The sequence below is a fragment of the Tympanuchus pallidicinctus genome, unplaced genomic scaffold, assembly GCF_026119805.1.
Source record: "Tympanuchus pallidicinctus isolate F22 unplaced genomic scaffold, pur_lepc_1.0 scaffold4, whole genome shotgun sequence".
Lineage (NCBI taxonomy): Eukaryota > Metazoa > Chordata > Aves > Galliformes > Phasianidae > Tympanuchus > Tympanuchus pallidicinctus.
Window position 1 is genome coordinate 30,503,289 of NW_026294758.1, and position 24,304 is coordinate 30,527,592.

At 43.7% G+C, this 24,304-nt stretch overlaps 1 protein-coding gene across 6 annotated transcripts in view; it reads right to left on the reverse strand.

Annotated features, from left to right (window-relative positions):
* The window catches only part of GNE (glucosamine (UDP-N-acetyl)-2-epimerase/N-acetylmannosamine kinase), a 36,836-nt gene extending 20,108 nt beyond the window's left edge, over positions 1-16,728 (reverse strand). Inside the window, exons 1-3 of one of the 6 annotated variants that reach the window (XM_052701176.1) lie at positions 7,310-7,379; positions 6,453-6,599; positions 1,556-1,764 (exon numbers count right to left, since the gene is read on the reverse strand). In XM_052701176.1, the coding sequence (XP_052557136.1) occupies positions 1,556-1,719 (164 nt within the window). In that variant the 5' untranslated portion in view covers positions 1,720-1,764; positions 6,453-6,599; positions 7,310-7,379. The other 5 variants (XM_052701175.1, XM_052701172.1, XM_052701178.1 and 2 more) reach the window with 5 other exon arrangements.
* Positions 16,729-24,304: the final 7,576 nt, after the last annotated feature.

A 24,304-nucleotide genomic window follows, 5' to 3' on the forward strand; every position in this document is an offset into this window, starting at 1 on the left:
CCATCAAGTTTTCTGTACAACTTTAATAAAAAGTTTTGCTAAGCATGTTCCAGAACCCCTAGAAACTAAACTCTTTATTCATGTCTTTGCAGGGTCTACTGGAAAACTGATATGGCTCATTTTCTTTTCTGAAAAGATATGCCAGTTCTTCACCAATAAACAGACCTTGCTGGATGAATGTATAAATACAACAGAAAAAAATGCAACGCTGAAGACTGCTGCTTGCTTAAACCTAAGAGAGAAAAGAAAAAAAAAAGTTTTCCCATTTTGTCTTCAACCTATCTACTCTTATCTAAAGGTTACACTTATAAATTAATTTAAATCAGACTGGAACAACAAAAAACCCTCTTCAGCTAGCGAAGCAGGACTGGCTTATTTTTCCAGCCTGACCATATGCTAACCTGACAACAGGGTTTTTTTTTGTTTGTTTTTTGAATCAGGTTAGTTTTAAGGTATTGAATTCACATTACCATATAATTCGATGAAAACAATGGCCAGTGCAAAGCAAGAAACAGAGCACAGTACTGAGAATGGGCAGCAATTACATTTCCTCTCTTTGCAGTCTGATGTAATAAAACTACCCATGACCTCACAAAAAATCACACCTTAACTTATCATGTGCCAAAATTGCTAGTTGGGAAGCCCAGAAAGTGCTTTTACTTGAAGATATGCATGACATTTCTAATAGTTTAACAGTGCTCGAATGCTGAGACCGTTATGCTAAAACCTTACTTCGACTTGCAAAGTGTTTTCTTAACAGTTTAACTCTCTTAGCCCAGTTTGATAAAGGCATCTGGAGCAAGATCAGACATAAAGAACCCCAGCAAAAGTATACACATTCTTCCTTATGCCTTCCTCCTTTCCCTCAGCAGATAGGAGAATGCTTATCTGGGATATAGGAAGTTCTTACAAAGGAAAGGATCAGAAACAAGACATTCCATCTACCAAGGCAGGTAATGTGACTGCTCACTTACACATTATTAGGAAGGGGACCCTAATCTCTCCTGCCAAATGATATCTAATACCTCTCCTTCCTCTACCTCTAGTCACTCATTTTGTAAGAAAGAGATTATCCTACGCTGCTTTCTTCCCCTGCAATCCTGGAGGTTAGAACTAACAGTACTTACCTGCAATACCAGTTATATAAAAACTTTATCCAGTTAAGTATGTAAATTACAAGAGCTTCAACTTAGAATGACTGCAAGTTATCTTTTTGCCATGAAAATTCAAAATTGTAACACATAACCAGATTCTAAGTTAAGTCTGAATGAACTGAATTGCTCACTTTATTAGAAACTGTGTTGAAAACCTCAGTTCCAGCACTTACACAAAACTTTCTAAAATTCCAAGACTGATTTGTTTAAAAAAAAAAAAAAAAAAGCAATCTTAGTAGAAGCTGAAAATTGAGATAGAATATAATGTCTGAAAAATGATTTTTAAAATTTTGTTATGTGCTTTCATGATTTCAAGCACTTCGTGACCTAGCATTCATGACTGTACTGCCAACACATCAGAAACAGAATGAGAATGGGAGAGATACAAAAATCCACCTTACCCATAATCATCAATCAAGTGGGAACCAAGCACTACAACATCAAGCTCAAAGAACTGTGGTTCTGCCTTAATACCAAACATAATAGGAGCTAATTTTGAATAATCAGCACGGTTGCAGGTAGCAACACAAACACGAAGTTTGTGGTTGTTTCCATTCTTCTCCATGTCTTCTTTTTGTTTCTGTTTTGAAAGATTCTTGAAATACAGTTCCTAAAAAATAAATGAATAAATAAATAGAAACCATTAGTAACAATGTTATAGCAAATAAATGGCACACGTTATGAATAGCATATGTAACTGTAGCCCATAACTATAGACATATACTGCCTTACCCACTGCTAGCAGACAATTGATATCTTACAGTACTTAGATTTCAGAAAATAAAAGAGTAGGGTTGTTCTTTTCATTTATTTAGAACTCACTATTTTAACACATTCTCTTCTATAGGTAATTCACATATTCTATATGAATAATATTTAAATACTACAGAGTTCAATTGTAACTCTTAAACTCTGGAACACTGAAAAAGGGAGCAAACAGTGTAGAAAAATTACAAAGCTGTGGTCAACTTGTGCAGGTAGAAAATTGGAATGGCCAAAGCTCAGCTGGAAATCAATTTAGCTATTACAGTCAAAGACAATATAAAATGCTTTTATAAATGCATCAACTGCAAAAGGGGGATTAGGGAGAACCTCCATCCTTTATCAGATATGAGGGAAAATGCAGTGATGGAAGATGATGACAACGTTAAGATACTTAATGACTTAATGATTAAGTTATGGTTAAGATACTTAACCATACTTAAGCACTGCAATAGGCTCCCCAGGGAGGTGGTTGAGTCACCATCCCTGGATATGTTTAAAAACTGTTTGGATGTGGTGCTCATGGACATGATTTAGCAGAGGGTTGTTAGGGTGGTATGGTTAGGTCGTGGTTGGACTCAATGGTCTTTAAGGTCTTTTCCTTTCTGAGTGATTCTATGACTTTTTGCCTGCTTTTTTTAGGAAGGCCAACTGTTCCCAGGATACACAACCCCTCTGAGTTGAAAGATGGTGACAGGGAACAAGATGAAGCACCTATAGTTCAGTGGGAAACAACAGATAACCTATTACATCTTTTTAATATTCATAAATTCAAAGGGCTGGATGGAATTTATCCATGGGTACTGAAGGAGGTGGTGGAAGCACTCACCAAGCCATTCCCAAAAATATGCTGACAGTCCTGGCTAACTGGGAGGTCCCAGATGACTGGAAGTCAGTGAATGTGACTCCAGTCTAAAAGGAAGGCAGGAAAGAGGATTAAGGTAGCTACAGCTCTGCCTGTACTCATCTTGGTACTGGGAAGGGTTATGGAGCAGATCCTCTTGAAAACCGTCAAACAGCAGACATGGAACAATTGAGAGATCAATGCAGCCAGCATAGCTTTATGAAAGGCTGTGGATGTTGTCTATTTGAATTCTAATAATTCTAAAGTGTTTGACTCCATCTCCCACACTATTCTGGTGAAACTGGCTACTCATGGCTTGGACAGGTGTACAGTTTGCTAGGTGAAATGACTGGATGGATGGGCTCAAAAGGCAAACAGAAGTCAGTCCAGTTGGTGGCTGATCAGCAGTGATATTCTCCAGGGATCAGTCGTGGAGCTAGTTTTATTTAACACTCTTATTATATATCCACTTCCAGAGGAAGAAGGATCAAGTGCACCCTCACTAAGTTTGCTGATGATATCAAGTTAGGCAGGCACGCGGATCTGCTTAAGAGTAGGAAGGATTTACAGAGGAATCTGGTTAGACTAAATCAATGGGCCAAGACCAACTGTATGACATTCAGTTAAATCTATCTGGAAACCAATCACCAGTAGGGTTTCTCAGAGCTCTCTTTTAGGTGCAGCTCTCTTCAAAGTTTCTGTAAATAACTTGGTTGCAAGACTGAAAGGAAGTCTAAGTGAGTTTACTGATGACACTAAATTGGAAAGAACTGTTGATTCCCTTGAGGGTAGAGAGGTCTTGCTGGGAAACCTTGACAAACTAGAGTTCTGAGCAAGCACCAGCCACGAGAAGTTTAAGAAGAGCAAGTGCCAGATTCTGCACATGGATAAGGTAATCCTGGTTAGATGCAGACTGGGACACAAGAGGTTGAAGAGCAGCTCCATGGAAAGGGATCTGGAGGTTCTGACTGATGACAAGTTGAATGTGAGCCAGCATTGTGTACTGGCAGCCCAAAGGGCCAACCACACCTTGGGGTGCAGCAGGCCCAGTGCTGCCACCAGGCGAGGGGAGCGGCTGTCCCCTCTGCTCTGCAAGAAGGATATTAAGTTACAGAGAAGTGTTCAGAGAACAGCAATGAAACTGGAGACTAGAAGAGTTATGAGAAGTGACTGAGAGACTTGGGCCGCTTCATCTGGAAGAGGCTGAAGTAAGACCTCATCTTTCTCTGAAAGGAGGTTGCAGCGAAGAGGGTGTTGGTCTCTCAGGTGACAAACATAAGGAAAAAAAACCACATGTTGTGCCAGGGGATTTTTAAAATAGACATTAGGAAGAATTTCCTCCTCCAGAGTGTGCTCAAGCATCGATACAGGCTGCTCAGAGAAGTGCTGCAGTCCTCATCACTGGAGGAATTTAAGAGGCGTTAGAGGCATAACTACAGGAGCTGGTTTAGCAACCAGACGTGGTAGGTCAGGCTGCTGACTGAAATTTACGATCTTGAAGGTCTTTTCCAATATAAATAATTCTATAATTCTAAACAGTAGGATGACTTTTCCCTATTCTAATGGAACTTTCTAGCTAAGAAAATTATTGGCACAAAAATAAATCAAAGAAAAAAAAAATCTGTTTTAGAACTACAGAATGGAACAAACTGCTAAGAGATACATTCATTGACAGGCTCCATGAACAAAAGGAAAGTTTTTGCTCAAATCAGTTTATGTATCTGTCAAACACACTTTGGTGAAATACAGTGAGTTAAATATTGACTCCTAATCCCTTTCATACTATGTTGCGGGGCAAAGTACATCAAGATATTAAATAATACAACATTGGGTTAAGTTACAGTAAAACAACAATTTTTGGAGGCAATAATGACAATAATCAGTAGTTGATCTGGAGTCTATTTTTGATTGCTGTTGCTGTTGTTTATTTTTAAAAAAGGATTCTTAACATCTTAACAATTAAGATGCCCCAGGAATTGAATACTTTTTTTTAATTAAACAAACAAAACAACAACAACAAAAACAAAACAAAAAGCAAACATCAGCAGGTAACGTAGCAAGACATTTACTCTAATGGACTCTTCTAACCTGTTAAATAGCTGATTAAACTTTGTAATCCTGTTTAATATTTACCTACCCTATGTTTACCATTTTACCTTGCTCTTTTCGGTTATTTCAGAAAATGGGGGGGGAAAAAAAAAAAAAAAGCTTCAGAGAGAAAGAAAAATTCATTACAAAAGTATAGAGGAACCCAATTTACACCTCTGCCTCCCTTTCTCCCCTCAACAGAAATCACCATTTTGGTAGGAGAACATCAGACCAGGTATGTTTTTGTAGTTCTCTTTCTGAGAATAACTGGATTTTAAATAAGTATTATGCTTGGGGTAAGAAATTTAATGCTATGTCAGATTTTTACTGCATTTTAGTGGCAAGTAAACTAGAGGTGACTTTTCCCAGCTTAATGCAGAAGGATGCTCCTCTCTGACACAGATATAGCAGTATCAATCTCTGTACTCGTTTAGTTAGCTAGGGAAGCTCTTCCCAAGCAGCTGCTGTGTAAGCACAACAATAACACTGACTGATTTCATGCTCCTTTAATTTTTGGTATTTACAGGGCAATGGAAGTTTGCTGTGGGGAAAAGAGAGAATTACTTCCGCAAGGTCTTAGCCATGATGGAAGGATCAAATTTTGTACTTTCACAGAAGACTCAAGGTCAGATGACAGCCAGGGGTTACATGCTGTGCACTATACACACATAATGCAAAAAGAAATAAATAGGTTTTTAGCTTTGTCACATTCTGACATCAATATAATTTTCCTTTAGTTGATTCTCTATTACTGACACTATTGCACAGATATTCCTCCACGTCCACCTTATAAATGGGGAAAAAAAAAAAATCTCATTTTTCAGTAAATTTTTAAGACAAAGTCCATTAGGCTATTTTAGCATCCCACCCTCGTGACAATTAAAAAATTCATCAGTTTTTCCAAGTTCTCGCTATTTTTCATATAATATAACATATTATATTATAACATATAACAGCCACAACAAAAAATATTTTGCAGTCTAGGTTAGGACTATCAGAAATCCATCTCAAGTTGTCAGTGGTAAAAGATATTTCTAGTTTCCACTTGCTATCCATTAAGGCTCTGTGAAACTATAATTGACATGGTGACTTTTTTTTCCCCTAATATAACTCCATCAGACACAATTTACCTTTGAGAACGAAAGAAGAGCAGCAAAAAGCAATGACAGCTGCCATGACTGAGCTCATCAGAAATGGCATTTCTCATTCACCCTTGCAAAACAACAATGCCAGCCACCTTCAGCAAAACAGATACAACCTGGAACTTCAGTGACTTATTCTTATGACAAATTAAGCTGAATTCTATAAATCCAGCCGTAAGTTAATAGTATTTGTTCTACAGTGAGCCTTTACATTTGTATTTTCATTAGAGCCTTGTACTGTGTTAATTGAATACCGGATTACACTTTCAGACGGTAACGCCTCAAACAAATTAATTACTTCCTCCTGCTAGAACTTCCGCAGTTATCTGTTTAGATGATGGCTGCTTTCATGTGATCTCATCTTTCCTTTTGTCCAACGGTCTACAAGTATTTTAAGTGCACATATGGCGTTCAGTCCCTCAAACTGAAAATGGGAGAAAGAGTGCCTGCAGAGCCACGTACACTGAGGTCAGGGCGTGCGTCACCCTTTATCACCACACACAACCTCGAACCACATCACTAGCAGACCCAGCAGCAACACTGCTTCCCCAGTTCTAAACCAGCCTCTTTTGGAGATGCTCCTGCGCAGCACATCCCAGCTCTGCACGCCTAAAAACAGCAACGAATTCAAATGAAACCACATCGAAGATGTGAAACCGACATCCTTAAGGCGTGCCTTTGAAGCCGCACGAATGACGTTCCCGGATCAGACAGAAACCTCTCACCGGAGTCCCACGTACGCTGGCGCAGACAATTCCACATTTCAGCTTCAGTTAACACTAGGTTCTGGGCAGCCCCGAAGCGGAATTATTTTTAGTACCCTCTGCAGCACAAGTTTAACAAACAAACCCGTGTGAGCCACGCGCAGGCCTCGGTGCAGGCGGGCGTTCTGCGGCTGCCAGACCGACGGTTTTCCCCACCCCGCAGACGCTCCCCTAGGAGAGCCGACCCGCAGCAATCCGAACCGAACCGTCCGCCGCCTGACGGCCCGCAGCAGAAGCGAGGCGCTCCTCCCCGCAAGCTCGCTCCTCCTTTCCCCCAGACCCGCCGCCTCACCGGGGCCCGCTTCGTTCCCGCGCGCCTGCACCCACCGCCGCCGCGCCCAGCCCCGCGCCCGCCCGCCCGCCCGCACGCCCGCACGCCCGCGGAGCCGCCGCTCCTCGCGGCAGACCCTCGCCCTCCCCCACCCCCGACCAGCCCACGCGACGCATGCGCGCCCCGCCCGGCGATGCCCCCGCAGGCAGCGCTCCTCCGCCGGCTGCCCGGAGCCCTCCCCGCGGCGCGGCGCGGCCGCCCCCTCAGGGCCCACCGGCGGTCACCTCGCTCGGCGGCCGCCTCTCCCCGCGCCGCGCTGAGGCCGCAGTGGCGGCGCCGGAGCCGCGCGCGTAGCAGCCCCGCCCACGGTGGGCGGGCGAGGGACAAGCGCGCAGCGGCGGATCCGCGGCTGGGGCACGTGTCTGACCCTCGGGAGGTGCTGCTGTGCCGAGCGGTTCTGCGGCCCCGGTGTTAATTCAGCCGAGAGCGCCTGTATCGACTTCGTCCCGTTAGCGTCACTGGCAGTGCCGCGATGGAGCTGGTTTAAAACCTGCCTCCAGGCGTTACTCAACACCTGTGTGTTTCAGATGACTGTAAAAGATGCCTCGTTTTCTCAGGCTGGATCTGACCTGGATCTGGGTTCAGTTCCTCAGCAGCACTTGCCCACTGTGTTTTCCTACACAAATGCCTAAATAAAATGCTGCAGTGCCACATAATCCTAGTCAAAGGAGGGTTCTTCACTGCGATTTTTCTCCCTGACGGATCTCTGATTAGTGCCGCTGAAGCCTGAGAAACTGACAGACTGATGTGGCAGGGCCATCCATCCTCAGACACTTAGAAAATACCAAGCTCATGGCACATTTATCTATCTGGCACCTACGCTCTGAGAGTTCTTTAGACTAAAGTGTGTCTTTCAAAGTGTGTCTTTCTCCAAAGTGTGTTCATACATCCACAAGGGCTGCTCTCCTACTTTTTTATGATATTGGCCCATGACATCAGAGGATGGTGTTGGTGGTACAGCAGTAGAGGTGGATCCTTCCCACCAATATCCCATTACATATTGTTACCATGTGAGAGATGGCAGTAGAGGGGCACCCTGACACCATAACGGCCGACACAGAAGCGTGTACGAAGCAAAGGTGGGTCACTGAATTCCTCTGTGCAGAAAAAATCACACTCATTGGCATTCATTGACACTTGGTGAACTTTTATGGAGACCAAACAGCAGATGTCACACACTGAGGTGGCGTGTGGCATGTTTCAGCAGTAGTGACAGTGATGTGAAAGATAAGCCATGTTCCAGATGGCTGCATACAGCTGTCACACCATGAAATGAAGAGCGTCTTGATCAGCTCATCCATGCAAAGATTATGAACAGAGATGAGTATTGGCTCCTGTGCATTGGAAACAATGGTTGCAACGTCAGAATAACACCAAGTTTGCACCAATTGGGTCCCACAGATACTCTCATGGGAACAGAAAGAACACTGTATGCCAGTTTGTCAGGACCTATTGAACCAATATGAGGCTGAAGGTGACCATTTCCTGGATCACATCATTACCAGTGATGAGATGTGGTATCACCACTGTGAGCTGGAGTCAGAATGGCCATTCGTCAAATGATGACACGTGAATTCCTCATCAAAGAAAACAAGACACAACACACAGCCTTTAGGAGGCACAGTGATGTGCACTGTCTTTCGGGATAGGAAAGGGGTGGATTTCCTGGAAGCCAGACAAACCATCAAATCTAACTGCTACTTCATGACACTGACTAGGCTGAAGGCTCAAACATCCAGAGTTAGACAAGAGAAGGAGACAACCTTTCTCTTGCAGCATGATAACACCAGGCCCCATACCTCTTTGAAGATGGTGGAGCACATTGCCATACCCACCATACAGATAGGCACCTTCTGATTTCCATCTGTTCAGGCTGATGAAAGATGAACTGTGATGGCAACATTTTCCTAGCAACCAGCCTTCACTGGTGTTACAAGAGCAGCATGCAGGCTTTGCTCATCGCTGGCAAAAGGCACAGATATTGGTGGGGACTACGTTGAAAAAGAGTATTTTGTAACTGAGAATTTGCTCTTTGAAATAGTGCTATTGTGCTCTTTGTATCTCTTGTAGTTTTCTTGTAAATAAGTAGGAGACATTACTTTCAGATTGACCTATATAACATGCGTTATATCCCTTCTGCTTTCAATTTCAGATTCTCAAGAAAGATTTATCTTCATAGTGCCTCCTGTGGGCAACTCAACTAAAAGAAAATAAAGGAATCAGAAAAGTTATACTCCTATCCCCTCACTAGGGAAAAAAAAATTGCCTTTTCCCACAAGGTTTTGAGGAACAAGTATAGAAATTTTCAATCATAAGACATCTTAAGTGGCTTTTGTTGTAAGAAAGGAATGAAGGGAGGAAGGGAGGAAGGGAGGAAGAGGGGAAGGGAGGAAGGGAGGGAGGGAGGGAGGGAGGGAGGAAGAGAGGGAGGAAGAGAAGCAGGAAGAGAGGGAGGAAGAGAGGAAGAAAGAGAATATTTCAAACTCTGCTTGAAATTGATTGTTTCCACTAGAGAAAGAACATCTTAATGGGATCAATAATGGGAGATGGACTTTTTCCAGAGAGGACATGTTTGCTGCTTAGCATTTGAACAGAAGACCATCTGATCGTGTGCTTTGGTCTGCATCTGGCTTAGAGATCGCACTGTTTGGAAAGCCATCCTGAGTGAAGTGACAAATACAGACTGTGGCCTGCACCTGGGAGAAGGCACCTGTCAGTGCTTGACCGGACTGTTGTAAAGAAGATGGATAGCGTGGGCTAACACTCAGTGCCGCTGCCTTCTGCAGTTACCTCCTCCCACCCAGAAGCAGAGGGACATGTCTTTTTAAACATGTACATCAAGCGTAGGTGTTATCTCCCTCTTTAACTCCCCATTCACATCTGTTTGATTTATGTCAAAACCAGTTGCTGAGTATAAGGAAGTGAAAACTCAGTCTAAGATTTTCACAAGTAACCAGAAGCAGATGTGCATGTCCTTTTACATTGTGCCACCAAAAATGCACGAGAGAACTTGAATAATAGAAGTAAGGGCTTCCAGGACAGTTGGTCCTTCTGATGCAGTCATTATTTCTGAGGAAAGTGGTGTCCAGAACCATTCAGCTGCTGTGAATGCACTCTGTTATGAATGTACCTCATAGGAAAAAACTGGGTAACACCTACTATATGATACAATGAGAATATAAGCAGATGCACACAGCAGGAAAAGCATAATAAGACATTGCCTTTCTGGATCTTCTTTTTTGTTCTTCACAAAACTACCAGGTGAGCAGTGCAGTCAATACTTACTGCAAGCAACCACAGCAATTTTAGGTCAGTATTACCACAGCATGGGCTTGCAACTTATATCTGATGTTTCAGAGAAAGAGGATATAGGGAAGATGAGATGAAGTCATTTACACTATGCAAGATTTGGAGTTTTATTTTCTTCTCCTCACAGCACAGATCTCTCACATCCCTGCTCAGAATTTTACAGATAGATGACATGGATGCTGGTAAGCTTGTTAGGCACAGAGTTCCTTGCCAAGGAAACGAAAACTTAAAAATATCTGAAAATTGGAGAACATATGATAAAATGAAGTCCACCAAAACCCCAGGTAAAGAGAACTGGTATTCTCACTGAAATTACAGGAATTGGATAAAGACATCACAAGACTTTAGAGTTGCCAGTGTTCTGTAACAGATTAATAACCTTTTTCTTACTAGAACAATAACATATGGTGATTTTTGGTGATTTATTATATAATTTATACTTACCTATAAAATTTGAATTAAGTTTCCAGCAACTTGCTAGAGCAGAAGGATGCAATAGATGCACAGTATGAAAGGCAGCCTCTGTTCTGATGGCCTCCTTGGCTGAGGGGGGCTAAGATAGTATCTATATAAAACCCACGCAAAAGAGTGCTGATGACTTCAATTGATTTATATCATTTCATACAGTCTCTGATGACGTGAGCCTACATCTTTAACTGAATGAAACTTCACACAATTCCCCCCCTCCCAACCCTGTCTCTCTAAAAATAAAACAGTGGAACTGACCCACTTTCTGCTGCCATCGCATGATCCACTCTGCTTGTGTGATCAATCCAGTGCTTCAAGGGTCTGTTTTCTTTACTTGAGTTAAAAGCTCTTAAGGACATGGTTTGTCTGTTTCAAGTTCCTCTCGTGTGCACTTCTGCTAGAATAAACATGATTGCTATTGCTGATTCATGCTTGTTGACACACGTCAAGCATTCACTAGGGGATACAGCACACTTCAAGCTGGCTTTGAAGCAGGTGGGGTTGAACAGTGATGGCAGCCTAGCTGGGGTGATGCTTGTAGCAGGATTTTCAAGCAGGATGGCAAGATGCAGTTTGCTGAAGCCTGTGCTGTGTCTAAGCCTCAGTTAAGCAGAAAAGACAGTCTATTAAAAACTGGCTAAGATGTGTTCAAACAGGATTGAATACGGCCACTGTACCTAATCAGTAGTATTTGGACAAAAGCTAGGGAGGAATCAACATGGTTGCCAGCTGTTGTCATTAGGTAAGAACAGTGGTAAGTTTGTCAACAAACAGATTTCCATTTTCACTTCATCTTTGTTTGGGAGTGGTATTTGTCAGGCATACTTGACAAAGAAAACATGCAGAAGAAATGGCCAAGTTAGCTTGATGCAAATGCCTCTCAAATGTGAAAGGCCATACAACAAAACTAAGTTCTTAAAGCATTCTCAGTTTTCCTCACCCTGGGCTTCTACCACAACTTGTTAATTCTGTTTAAAGAGACACAGTTACAAAGCATAGCTTGATCTTCTGTCTGGCTTTCAAGAGGAAGCTAAAGCTGCATCATTTCTCCTTCATGCATGCTGTATTATCTCAACCTTAAAGATGTAAGACACCAAAATTATTATCTGCCATTAGTGCTGTGGCTCTAATCTTGTGTTCCACATTCCACCCAGCACTTGGCCCTCACTCCAACCTTCCTGTCAGTGTCATCACTGGTGGTGGGCATTTTTGTCTCAACAGGTGCAGAGACTGAGGGCAGATCAGACTCCCTAATGAGAGAGGAGCTGCTGTGCTTGTGGGTCTGTGCAGGCTTGCAAGCTCCAACAAAGGTGTAGGGATGTACTGCCATGGAGCAGGAAGTACAAGACAAGCCAGAAGCTGGGAGGAGTGGGAAAGAAGCAGAAACGCACATCTACTGATAGGATTGCCTGATTTTTCCCACTTACATTGAGATATGATATTGAAAAGAATATTAAAAGACTGGCAGTGAGGAATGTTGCAGCATCAAACTCTGTCATTCTGTCAGTATTAATAAATACTTCCAGCACTGTGACCAGGTCTAGAGGTTTCTACTTGTTCGTCTTGTCCAGCTAGTACATAAGCTTTACAGCTTTTTTATAGCTTCTAATGTGCTACATCCTACTTGCTTGCAACTGTGTTTTCAATGAGACTCTGATGACAAATATGTGCTAGTCCATAATTTCTAATTTTAGGGGGGTTAATACTACTACATAGCTACAAATAAATAAATCACAGATAAAGCTCAGATCTAGACTGAAGAATGATACAAGTAAATATGTATTTCATCCTTTTTTTCCATGGTAAAATTGCTTTGTGTAATTTGTAAAAGTCTAATTTGGCTTTTAGCTTCTATGAAGACAAAAAGAAAAAGTGATTGTAGAGATGGTTATGCTACACAATACAGACAGTTTGCAGTTTCAGGAAAGCTGGGGAAATTTTTAAAGACAGAAATATAAAATGTGCAAAGAAGTGAGAGAAATCTTTCTTGTTCTTCTTTTGCGTGTATGTGTGTGTGTGTCTATGTCTGTGTATATGTGTATAGCCTTCACTAAGAAATGGGCAAATCCTCCTGACAGGACCTATTAGCTCAGTTATGCAAACATCATTTTTATTTGTGTGACTTTTAGAGCAGTCTTAATTCCTACACTATTAAGTGGCTGTTATCTGGTCCTGAAACAATTTTGGTTTTTTTTTTTTTCATTTGAAGATCCTTGCAGAAATGCTGTGGAAGACTCAGATGACAGTCAAAAGCACAGCACCAAGCACTATCTACAAGTACATTCTTGTTTTTAATTTGGTGCCAGGGATAAAACAACCTCATTTTTTGTTTAGATTACCTATAGCCCACATTTTCATTACTCGCAGTCTCCAGAAATGGTTTTGTTCTCTAAACAAGAAGCAAAAGTCAAGGTAAAGTAAGAACAAACGCACAAATTTTAAGGAGGCACAATCTCTAGGGAATGTGCAAGAAGACTGCACAGACCTTCTGTAAACACATTTTACCTGGACAGGAAGCCAGGACTTTGCAAATGACAAAGAGCAAAGTTTTAAAGTTCAGGATGACATTTAGAAAGGGGAGGAAAAAAAAAAAAAAAGCAACTCATACAGTAAATGGTAATTTACTTCTTTCCTTCTTTCCTTTACATAGTTAACTAAAACAGAAAATTGCATCTAAAGCATCTGAGTTGTGATCAGCAGTTATTCTTAGTCATCTTCCAGGACAGTCTCATTTTCTCAGCTGGATTTCTACGCATGGTATTTCATTAGGGCTTTGATTTTGGTACTCGATGTTTGAATGAAAGATAGTCTCAAATTACAAATTAAAAACAACTGCTAAAATATTCCCTGACTTTGCAGGAAAGGTGATGCTCCCAGTAGGTGCACTAACCTCCACAGGCTGTGCTGAGGCTCTCCTGGAAAGGCCGTACACCTGGAACACCACCAGAGACAGGCAGCCTATTTTCACGAGGCGAGATGTGTGCCAGGATGTAGAAGGCCACCCAGAGCCATATGGTTACAGACACCTTCTGATCAGCTTGGCTGCAGAGGCAGTCATGTTAGAAATCTGCATAAGCATCCCTGCCTTTGACTAAGGGGACTATTTGCCTGTGCTGTCTAAAACCTTGCCAGGCAATTCTGCAGTACTGACAATGTGTAGCATGCTCTTGTGCCTCACACTAAGTCCCATGAGCCGTCTCATTCTTTTACAACAGAATTATGAGAAAAATGTGGCAATTCAAAAAGGATTTTCAAAAGGATGGTTTGCGTTTTTAAAGCAAGGTACTTAATGGGAAAGTCACCACGACCAACTTGCACTGCATGGAATTATGCAGGTTTGCAAAAAATATTATAGAGATCCTTCACTCTGCCCTAGTCTCACTTTTATGTAATACATAAAAATCCCCTTTTCTTGAGCATCATAGCATTGATGGGATTCTCAGTTCCTTAATTATTTCCCACGGCATGGGCTGCCAACTGTCTCACTAGCTAAATACTCCAGGCTGCAGGTAGAATGCTTAAATATAAAATGTCACAGGAGTAGAGGTGAAGGTCCCTCTGATACAAGACCAAAAGTCAGAAACTACTCTCAGTTTTTGTGTGGTAATATTCTACTGTTAGGGAGGACTTCTGCCTTCTGTTGCCATCTGTGCTGCTCACTTCATTGTTATGAATGGGGAGTTTTGATAAGGTTAGTTCCTATCTCTATGTTGGTTTACTCTTTTCAGACTCTGATGTCATGACACGATGGTGTCATGTTTAAACTTAAGGCACCATGGGGAAACATAGCTACAAGAGGTCAAAAAAACTTTGTCAAAGAATTTTTTATTTAAAAATAAAGACTATGGACATATTTTCAGTGCTTGCTGGAAATCCACTTTTTTAAAGTCTGTATCTTAGATGGATGCTGTCACTGGAGGATATCCAAGATGATGTTATTTCTCAGCACCTGCAGATCTGAGGGAGACTGGGAGCTAGATCTGAGCTCAAAGCTGGCTGAGAGGCAAGAGGAAAGCCAGGATGTGTAAAGACACACTTTTGAGAAAGAGGAATTTCAATACAACATGGTAAGACATTCAGATGGGACAAGACCTCTTTGCACGTACAGGCACACATCTTTGGTTTTGTACTTTGGCAGACATCACAGAATCACAGAACTGTAGGAAACAGAAGAGACCTCTGGAGACCATCTAGTCCAGCCCCTGCTAAAGCAGGTTCCCTACAGGAGGTTGCAGAGGAGAACGTTCAGGCAGGCTTTGAATATCTGCAGAGAAGGAGACTCCTCAACTGCTGTGGGCAGTCTATTCCAGTGCTCTGTCACCCTCACAGTAAAATAGTTTATCCTCAGGTTCATCTGGAACTTCTTGTATTCCAGTTTGTGCCTACTGCCTCTTGTTCCATTACTGCACACCACTAAAAAGAGTCTGGCCCTACACACTTGACAGTCGCCCTTTAAATACTGATAAGTACTGATAAGATCTCTCAGCCTTCTCTTCCCCAGGCTGAACAGTCCCAGGTCTCTCAGCCTTTCCTCATAGAGGAGATGCTCCAGGCTCCTTATCATCTGTGTGGCCCTCTACTGGACTCTCTCTAGAAGTTCCCTGCCTTTCTCTAACAAGGGAGCCCAGAATTGACACGGTACTCCAGATACGGCGTCACCAGGGCAGAACAGAAGGATGTGCTGGCCATGCTCTTTAAAAAATGCAACCCTAGATACCATTGACCTTCTTGGCCACAAGGGCACACTGCTGGCTTATGGCCAACCTACTGTTCACCAGTGCAACCAAGTGCTTCACTGCAGAGCAGATCTCCAATGTCTTTTCTGCATCTTTCCTGTATGCAGTTGTACCTTCTGGTCACAGACACAAAAAGGGATGAACCTGTTCTACAGGTCGTATTGAGCAGCCAGCAGTAACCACTTTGGGCAGAGCAAACCCTGTGCTGAGAGAGCTGCCCAAGGGGATGAAACAAGAACCTGCCTGGGGTTTGGTAGGGATCTTGAACCCCTTGGGAGCACCTTGTCAGCCCCCATGGCTCAGTGTCCCCTTCTCCCTCTGTCTGCCTCTCTTTTGCTTTTCCCTCAGCAGCATCTTCAGTTCCGTTAGCTGACCGTATTCAGAGAAAATCTACTCAGAAATACAGCCCCACAGAGAACGAAGCTCCCTGTCAGTCCGCTGGTACCTACAGCCCCCCACCCACCCACTGCCCATAACCTGCTTGGGATGCGAGTCTTCCGAGGCCCCACATCTTTCTTCTCAATGGGTGCCTACCGAGCACCCGGCACAATAGGGCCATACCTCATCGCCACCAGGACAACAGCAAAACAAATGTAGTGACTGATAATGCTAAAACCTAACATCCTGAAACCTTCTCCGACCGCCCTCCCGGCGCTAACCCTAACACGAGGGAGCCTAAACCCAACGCATCATCAAACAGTACGCGGAGAAGTCACAAGAAAGACTGTGCCGGCTGAGCGAAGGCTGCCAGCTCTCAAACCTTAACACGGACTATCCAGCAAGGCTGAAGCCGCGCAGCACGGTGGACCTTTCGGCACAGCGGCCAACATCCCACGCGACACCCGGGGATTGGGGGCTCCGCATCCCGTCCCGTCCGCCCGGCGCCGGCCCCGCGGGATCCAGGCACGGCATCTCGGGGCGGCGCCCCGCTCCCGGGGGCTCCCACACCGCCTCATCCCCCTCCCCCGCGGGCTGCGCGGAGCCCCGCCGCTGACTTACATGGGGACCTTGGGCGGGCGGCTCCCGGCGCGGCGGCACGTTGGTGCCCATGGCCGAGCCCCTCGCCGCCGGTGCTGCCGGTGCCAGGCCGAGGGAGTAGAAGGAACGGGAGAGGCGCACTGAGCCGGGGGCCGCGGCTGAGCCCCAAGCACCGCCCCGAAGGCGGGGAGGAGGGAGGGATGCGGGAGAGAGGGAGGGGTGCGGCAGTCAGCCCATCACCACTATGCCCAAGCACATTCACCTAACACCTTTATAGCACGGCCACTTCAGTCAGCAAATCTATGTCAGTTCTACTGAGCAGCTCCCACCCTGTGGTCGGATTTGTGCCCACACATATCCAAATCAGCAGTAGTGGCCATAACCATCACTGAAAGATTTTGTAACTCAGGACCCACATGCTGTGCTAATAACTGCTTTCATCCTCCTCCCATAGCCAGATAGTTTATGGTTTTGCATTTTTTGTCGCTGTGTTTCTGGCTGCTCATTTTACACTATTACATACTTAAAAGCCAGGCAGCTACAGCAAAAGGTTTCAAAAATGGACACTTTTAGAATAGAATAAGAGATTCTATAAGAATAAGAATTGTAGAATAAGAGCTTAAGGAGGTAGTTTGCTGTGAAAATTGTGCTTTTTTCCTTGCTCTCCACACACATAACTGGCATAACTATTATTTTTTTAAATATGTTTTAAAGTATTTTTTTTTTCTGTTGAGTTCTTTACTTCTGCTGTGTCAGAAAGTTACTTTAAATCTTTCTGTCTGCAATCTGAACTGAAACCCATCCATGCTACACTCTCTTCTATTAAGTCACATACTTTTCCTTCACATTTTTGCAGCTCATAGTGCTTCCCAGCTTTGAAACACCAACAGATTTTCTTCCCTCAGAGCAGTATTATAAGTATGTATGTATTTCCATAAATATACATAAGTCACTCTGACAGAAATGTCTCCTTCCTTAGTTCCTATGGAAACTACAACAGATACAAAGAGCACAGTAACACTATTTCAAAGAGCGAAGAGCTGTGCATTTCTAACAGCAATGAACAAGAGCCTGCACACAACTTTCCTAACAATCTGCACCAGCAGAGGTGATCCACTGTTGCTATCACTATTTCTGAAATGCACCACCCAGTGCCTCACTGCATGACATCTGCTGTTTGATCTCCATAAACTTTCAACAAGCACTGATAAACATCAATGGGTGCCTTTTTTTTTTTTTTTTTTTTTTTTTTTTTTCCTGCATAGAGGAATTCAGTTCCACCCCTTTGCTTCAGACACCACTCTGTCAGAGTGCCCCTCTGCTGCCATTTCTCACATGGCAACAACATGTGATGGGATACTGGTGAGAAGGATCCACATCTACTGCCCTAAGACCAACACCAGCCCCTGATGGCAGGGGTCATCATTATAAAATAGGAGGTATTACTTTCTGATCAGCCTTCGTATATGTAGGTATGTGTTTTTTAAAAGATTTGTCAGTTATGGGAGATTTCAGAGAGCAAACTGTATTCAAATTTCCCTGTATCAGATGCTTGGCTACTAATATTTCCCCAGTGGTAACAAAAAAGGGCTGTTAGAATTGGAGAACAAGGCTTTGTGTTTTCCCTGTGACAGCACTACATAGAAAAAAAAATGTAACAAAAAACCCCACCACACCTAAATGCCCATGAGCTTCCCCAGCCCCAACTTCCTTCTTACTGTACTTTTCCACCTTAGCAGACATTGGTCATCCTGCTTCTCCAGGCTTCAGTAATCACCCGTCTGGCATGGGACGTCTACTTCCTACTCTCCTGATGATTAATCTAATCTACTGCCAGAACAACTGGCCTTTGTTCTGGCGGGATAATAATGCAAACTCATTCATGCAACTTGCTTGTTCCTCTCATACTAAGCTAGAAAGCTGTGAGTCTGCTAGGAGCTCTGTCTGTGAGAGTGCTTCCATTTTATCCTTACCTCCCCACATTATGCCTCTGATTGATTGGCCCTATTTGCTTCTCCTGAAACTTCACAGCAGCAGAAGCCACTGCTGGCCTGGTTGATCAGCTGAAACTCAGGTCAAAGCACCCCTGTTGTCTAGTAGCTAGAGAAGGGAGAAGCTTTGATTTTGTACAGTTACATGGGATATTAATATGCATACAGTGCTGTATGGGCAACACAGTGATGGCACTGGAGCTTCAAAAATTCATGCCTACCAGGGCATCTCCACTTATTTCTCCTGGTCTTTCCTACCAGGACATAGGCAGCACCCTAATTTTCCTTGGGCTGTCAACACCTTACAGGTTCACCCCTTCTGAGGGATATGTGGCTCAGAGTCCTCTGGCCTGACCAAGTGGGGAGGCAAGAAGGGAACTGAATTTTTTGCAGCGTTTTTCTGCACCTGCACAGGAATCCAGAACCTCGAGCTGGTGGTGCAGGAAGCTGAGAGTAAACAATGACTTCTCTGACCTCTTCTCCTTGCTTTGAGGCAAGGAGGAACAGGGAGAACTTTCTGAGCAAACTCTGATTAATCTTGCTACACCAGCTCTTCTTGTTCTACTCTCCCTATGTCCCTTTATTTGCCTGTCAGCGGTTCCTGCTAAGATGGCACGTGAAAAAGATATACTCAGAAAAGAGAAGATACTTCTATGTAGTTCACTCAGGCTCTGTTACAAAAAGGCACTCCACAAACACTGCAGGAATTCAGTATAACAGTGAGGGCAGTAAAGTTGCTAAAGGAGAAAGGAAGTGTCAGTTTTTCCAGTATGATAGAAAAAGAAGAGTTTTCACCAATCATTGCAGTGAAGGGCTGTGGATTCCTCCAGCCAAATGGGGCTCTCCACTGGCATTCTACAGCCCTCCTGGGTTTAGCCAGTTTTAGTGGATGAAGTAGAGATGAAGCAGATGGAAGCCGTGAGTAAGTCTCTTTTCCTCCTCTATAGATAAAGTCTGGCCATCCAGGCTTGTCTTGTAAGAGTGGAAAACGGATTTTGGGTGCACAACAGCAGGGACTCTGGATTGAGAGGGAGTGGAATGTCTCTATGCTTGCAAGTTTAATGAAACCCACTAGCTTGTTCTAACAGGCAATTAAGACTAGCTGACCCATATTCATTAAAAAAAAACAAAAAAAACCAAAAAAAACAAAAAAACACCAGAAAACCACAAACCAACCAACCAACCAAACAAACAAACAAAAAAACAAAACATCAATGTTCCATCCAAATATCTGGGAGTGTAAATGTGAAAAAGGTGCATAAGTTTCTGTAGCCAGTGGCATGGTGTGGTCAGTGGCTAATACATTTTTTTTGCCACAACTCATTAAAGTAGAATCAGTAATATCTGAAAACCTCACTGCTACCAGAAACAAACCACCAAATTTATTTGCACATCCATAGGCTTCTCCAGCTCTCAGTGAAATCAGATTTTACTCCTGAGTCCTGTGTAGTTTTAGAGTTTTTAGCTAAGAACTGTACTATAGTACCAAAAATGTGACTGTATGTAGTATGGTGCACAAGACACACTGTGCCAGAGGTTAGCCTACTGAATTCAAAAGCTTCAGGCTACCCTGCACCTAAAGGAAATATTTGTAATAGTGATTGCCTTCTGATTTTATCTTCTGATTGCTCACATCTGTAATCTCTTGCTGCATTCATGTGGAGCAGAAGTCTGGAAACTGTAGGTTTGCATGCATAAAGATGTGTGGGAATAACCTGGAGAAAGGATTCACCAGGGATGGCATGGGATGTTTATCTAAAGAAGAAGAGTGGCCGTCATATTTCTGTGGAGGGGAAGGGAAGGGAAGGGAAGGGAAGGGAAGGGAAGGGAAGGGAAGGGAAGGGAAGGGAAGGGAAGGGAAGGGAAGGGAAGGGAAGGGAAGGGAAGGGAAGGGAAGGGAAGGGAAGGGAAGGGAAGGGAAGGGAAGGGAAGGGAAGGGAAGGGAAGGGAAGGGAAGGGAAGGGAAGGGAAGGGAAGGGAAGGGAAGGGAAGGGAAGGGAAGGGAAGGGAAGGGAAGGGAAGGGAAGGGAAGGGAAGGGAAAAAAAAGAAATTTTTCTTGCAGCTTTTTACCTCAATACAATGCAGATTCCCTTGCTGTCTCACAAAATAACACTTGGTTTTGGTGCTAGAAAAGGCAAATGAGAACAACAAATATTGTCAGGGAGTCGAGTGATTAGTTCAAGGACAGCTTTGTGGATTTCAAAGAACTCTGAGGAGATCTGTGAAGCAGAAGTCATGAGGCCCAATTCATCCTTCAGAAGAAAGATCCTTGTGACTGATAAACAAGCTGGTGAGAAAGAACACCCAAAAAAAAATGCATTTGGCTGTTACACTGAGGATGGCCCTCAAGTAATTCATTCCTTTTAACCAAATCTGGGAACGATACCTTTATCTCTCTTCTACCTGACTCCTGTGATGGGTACTGATGTATTCTCAGCAGTCATCAGGGGACCTTCTGCACTCTGCCATTTGATTCTGTGATTCTGTGATACAGCAAGAAGACCAACCACAGTCCAGTGTTTTCCAGTAAGCCCTACTTCTTCACAGATCTGGCTGTTTAAGAAGATAGAAAAGCAGTCTGGAGTATGACACAGTGCTAGCTGATGATTCTCAGGAATTCCTATCAGGTCTCCCTTAGCAGATAAGTGAAATGCACTGAGTGCTTCTGTCCCAAATCTTAGAGAGGTACCTGCTCTGACAGTAGCTCATCTCTGTTACAGCATATATCTGGGCTTGAAATCTGCACTGAAAGATTTTGCAGGCTGTTCTGGTACGGCTTTGGTAATTGCTCATTCCCTGTCCTTGATCAGACCAGGGGAAAACTGATAAAAACTGAGAATAATAACATGTGCTGGGAGGGATCTTAAAGATCACCTAGTTCTAATTCCCAGCCATGGGGAGGGACACTTCCCACTAAACCACATTGCCCAAAGACCCATTCAACCTGGCCAAGAACACTTCCTGGGATGAGGCATCCATGGCTTCTCTGTGCAAATGTCTCTTCAGAGTAAAAATTTTTTCCAAATATCTAATATAAATCTAATTTCTTTCAAATAAAAGCCATTATCCCTTATCCAATAGCTAAGTGCCCTTGCAAAAAGTTCTTCTCCATCCTTTTTGCAGGCCTGCTACAGGTACTGGAATTCTTCAGTGTAGTCTTTACAGGTAGAATAGGTGTTCCAGCCCTCTGGTCCTCTTTGTGCTCCTCCTCTGGTCTCACTCCAACTGGTTCTTGTTGTTCTTACACTAGGGGCCCCAAATGTGAATACTGAGTACACTAGATGAGATTTTACTAGAGTGGCATAGGAAAGGAGGGTCAGCCCCCATGGCAGTTTGGTCACTCTTCTTCTGATGTAGCCCAGGATACAGGCTCCAAGTGCACACTACTGGCTCATATTGAGCCTCTCATTAAGCAACATCCACAAATTCTTCTCCTCAGGGCTACTTTCAATCCATTATCTGCCCAGACCACATCTATGCTTGGAACTGTCCCTACCCAGGTGCAGGACCTTGCATTTTGCCTTGTTGAACTGTATGAGATTTGCACAAGCTTACTTCTTGAGCCTGACCAAGTCACTCTGGTTAGCATTCCTTCCCTCCAGAGTGTTAATTGCACCACACTGCTTGCAATCCACAAATTTTCTGAGGATGTACTCAGTACCACTGTTCTTGACACCAACAAAGTTGTTAAATAGTGCTGGTCCCAATACTGACCTTGCAGAAACACCACTCATCACTGGCCTTCACCTGTACGTTGATCTATTCACCTAATATCTTTGTGTGTGGCCATACTGCCAATTCCTTAACTGTGGAGTACTCCATCCATCATGTCAGTATCTCACCAATACAGAGACAGTGATGTCATGAGGGCAGCCCTGAGGAGAATTTGGGAGTGTTACGTGATTTCAAACAAAGAAAGATTCAACATTAGCTAGCAATGTGTGCTTGCAGTCCAGAAGAAAACTCTATCCTAGGTTGCATCAAGAGGAGTGACCAGGAGTTAGAGGAAGGTGATTCTGCCCCTCTGCTCTGCTCTCATGGAATCCCACTTGGTGTATTGTGTCTAGTTCTGAGGCTCCAAACACAAGAAAGACGTGGAGTTGTTGAAGCAGGTACAGAGGATAGCTACTAATGACTGGGGACCAGAGCACCTCCACTGTGAAGACAAGCTGAGAGAGCTGGGGATCTTCAGCATGGAAAAAAAACTCTCAGGAGACCTTATGGTGGGCTTCAAGCACCTGAAGGGGGCCTATAGAAAAGCTGGGGAGTGGCTTTTTATGAGGGCATGTAGTGACAGGATGAGGGGAAATGGCTTTAAACTGTAAGAGGACAGATTTAGACTAGATATTAGGAAGCAATTCTTTACTGTGAGGGTGGTGAGACATTGGAACAGGTTGCTCAGCTAGACTGTGGAAGCATTCAGAGCCAGGCTGGATGGCACTTTGAACAACCTGGTTTAGAGGAAGATGTCCGTGTCTATAGCAGAGGAGTTGGAACTAGGTGATCTTGAAGGTCCCTTCCAACCCAGGCCATTCTATGATTCTGTGATTCTATAATTCTATGATTGTATGTGTCAAATGCTTTGTACAAGTTTAGGTAGGTGATATAAGTTACCCTTCCCTTATCCACCAATACTGTAACTCTGTCATAGAAGACCAGCAAGTTTGTCAGACAAATTTGTCCTTAGTGAAGACTTGTTGTCATTCACCTCCTTGTATTCCATGTGCCTTAGGAGTGTTTCCAGGAGGATCTGATCCATGGTCTTGCTGCATAAAGAGGGGAGATTGACTGGCCTATAGTTCTCCATGCTTTCCTTTTTTTTTTTTTTTTTCATTTTTAAAAATGATAGTTACGATTCCACTTTTGCAGTTATTGGGAACTCCATCAGCCAAAGCTTCTCAAATATGAGTGTCTTAGCAACTTCGAGCACTAGTCACTAGTTCTCCCAACTCTACAGCTCCATCTCATTAGGTCCCATGGGGTTGTACTTCTTCATGTTCCTCAGATGGTCATGTACCAGATCTTCTACTGTGGACAGTTCGTTATACTCTCAGATCCTGCCTTTGCAACTTGCACAGCATGGTTAGAGCACTTTCTGGCAAAGACTGGAGCAAAAAGGCATAATCATAAAATCACAAAATCGTAAAAGAGCCTGCGTTGAGAAGGATCATAATTATCATCTAGTTTCAACCCCCCTCCTGTGGGAAGGGTCACCAACCACCAGACCAGGCTGCCCAGAGTCGCATCCAGCCTGGCCTGGAATGCCTCCAGATTGTGGGGCATCCACAACCTCACTGGGCAACTTGTTCCAGTGCATCACCACCCTCTGTGTGAAAAACTTCCTCCTAATATCTAACATAAACCTCTCCTGTCTTAGTTAAAAACCATTCCCCCTTGTCCTATCACTATCAACCCATGTAAACAGTCATTCCCTCACCATTTATACATTCACATCAAGCACTGGAAGGCCACAGTGAGGTCCCCCCAGAGTCTTCTTTTCTCCTGAACAAGCCCAGTTCCCCCAGTCTTTCTTTGCAGCCCTTTGATCATCTTAGAGGCTCTCCTCTGGACCCTTTCCAAGAGCTTCACATCCTTCCTGTACTGGGGGCCCCAGGCCTGGACGCAGTGCTGCAGATGGGGCCTCACAAGAGCCCAGTAGAGGGAGACAATCGCCTCCCTCTCCCTGCTGGCCACCCCTTTTTTAATGCAGCCCAGAACACAGTTGGCCCTCTGGGA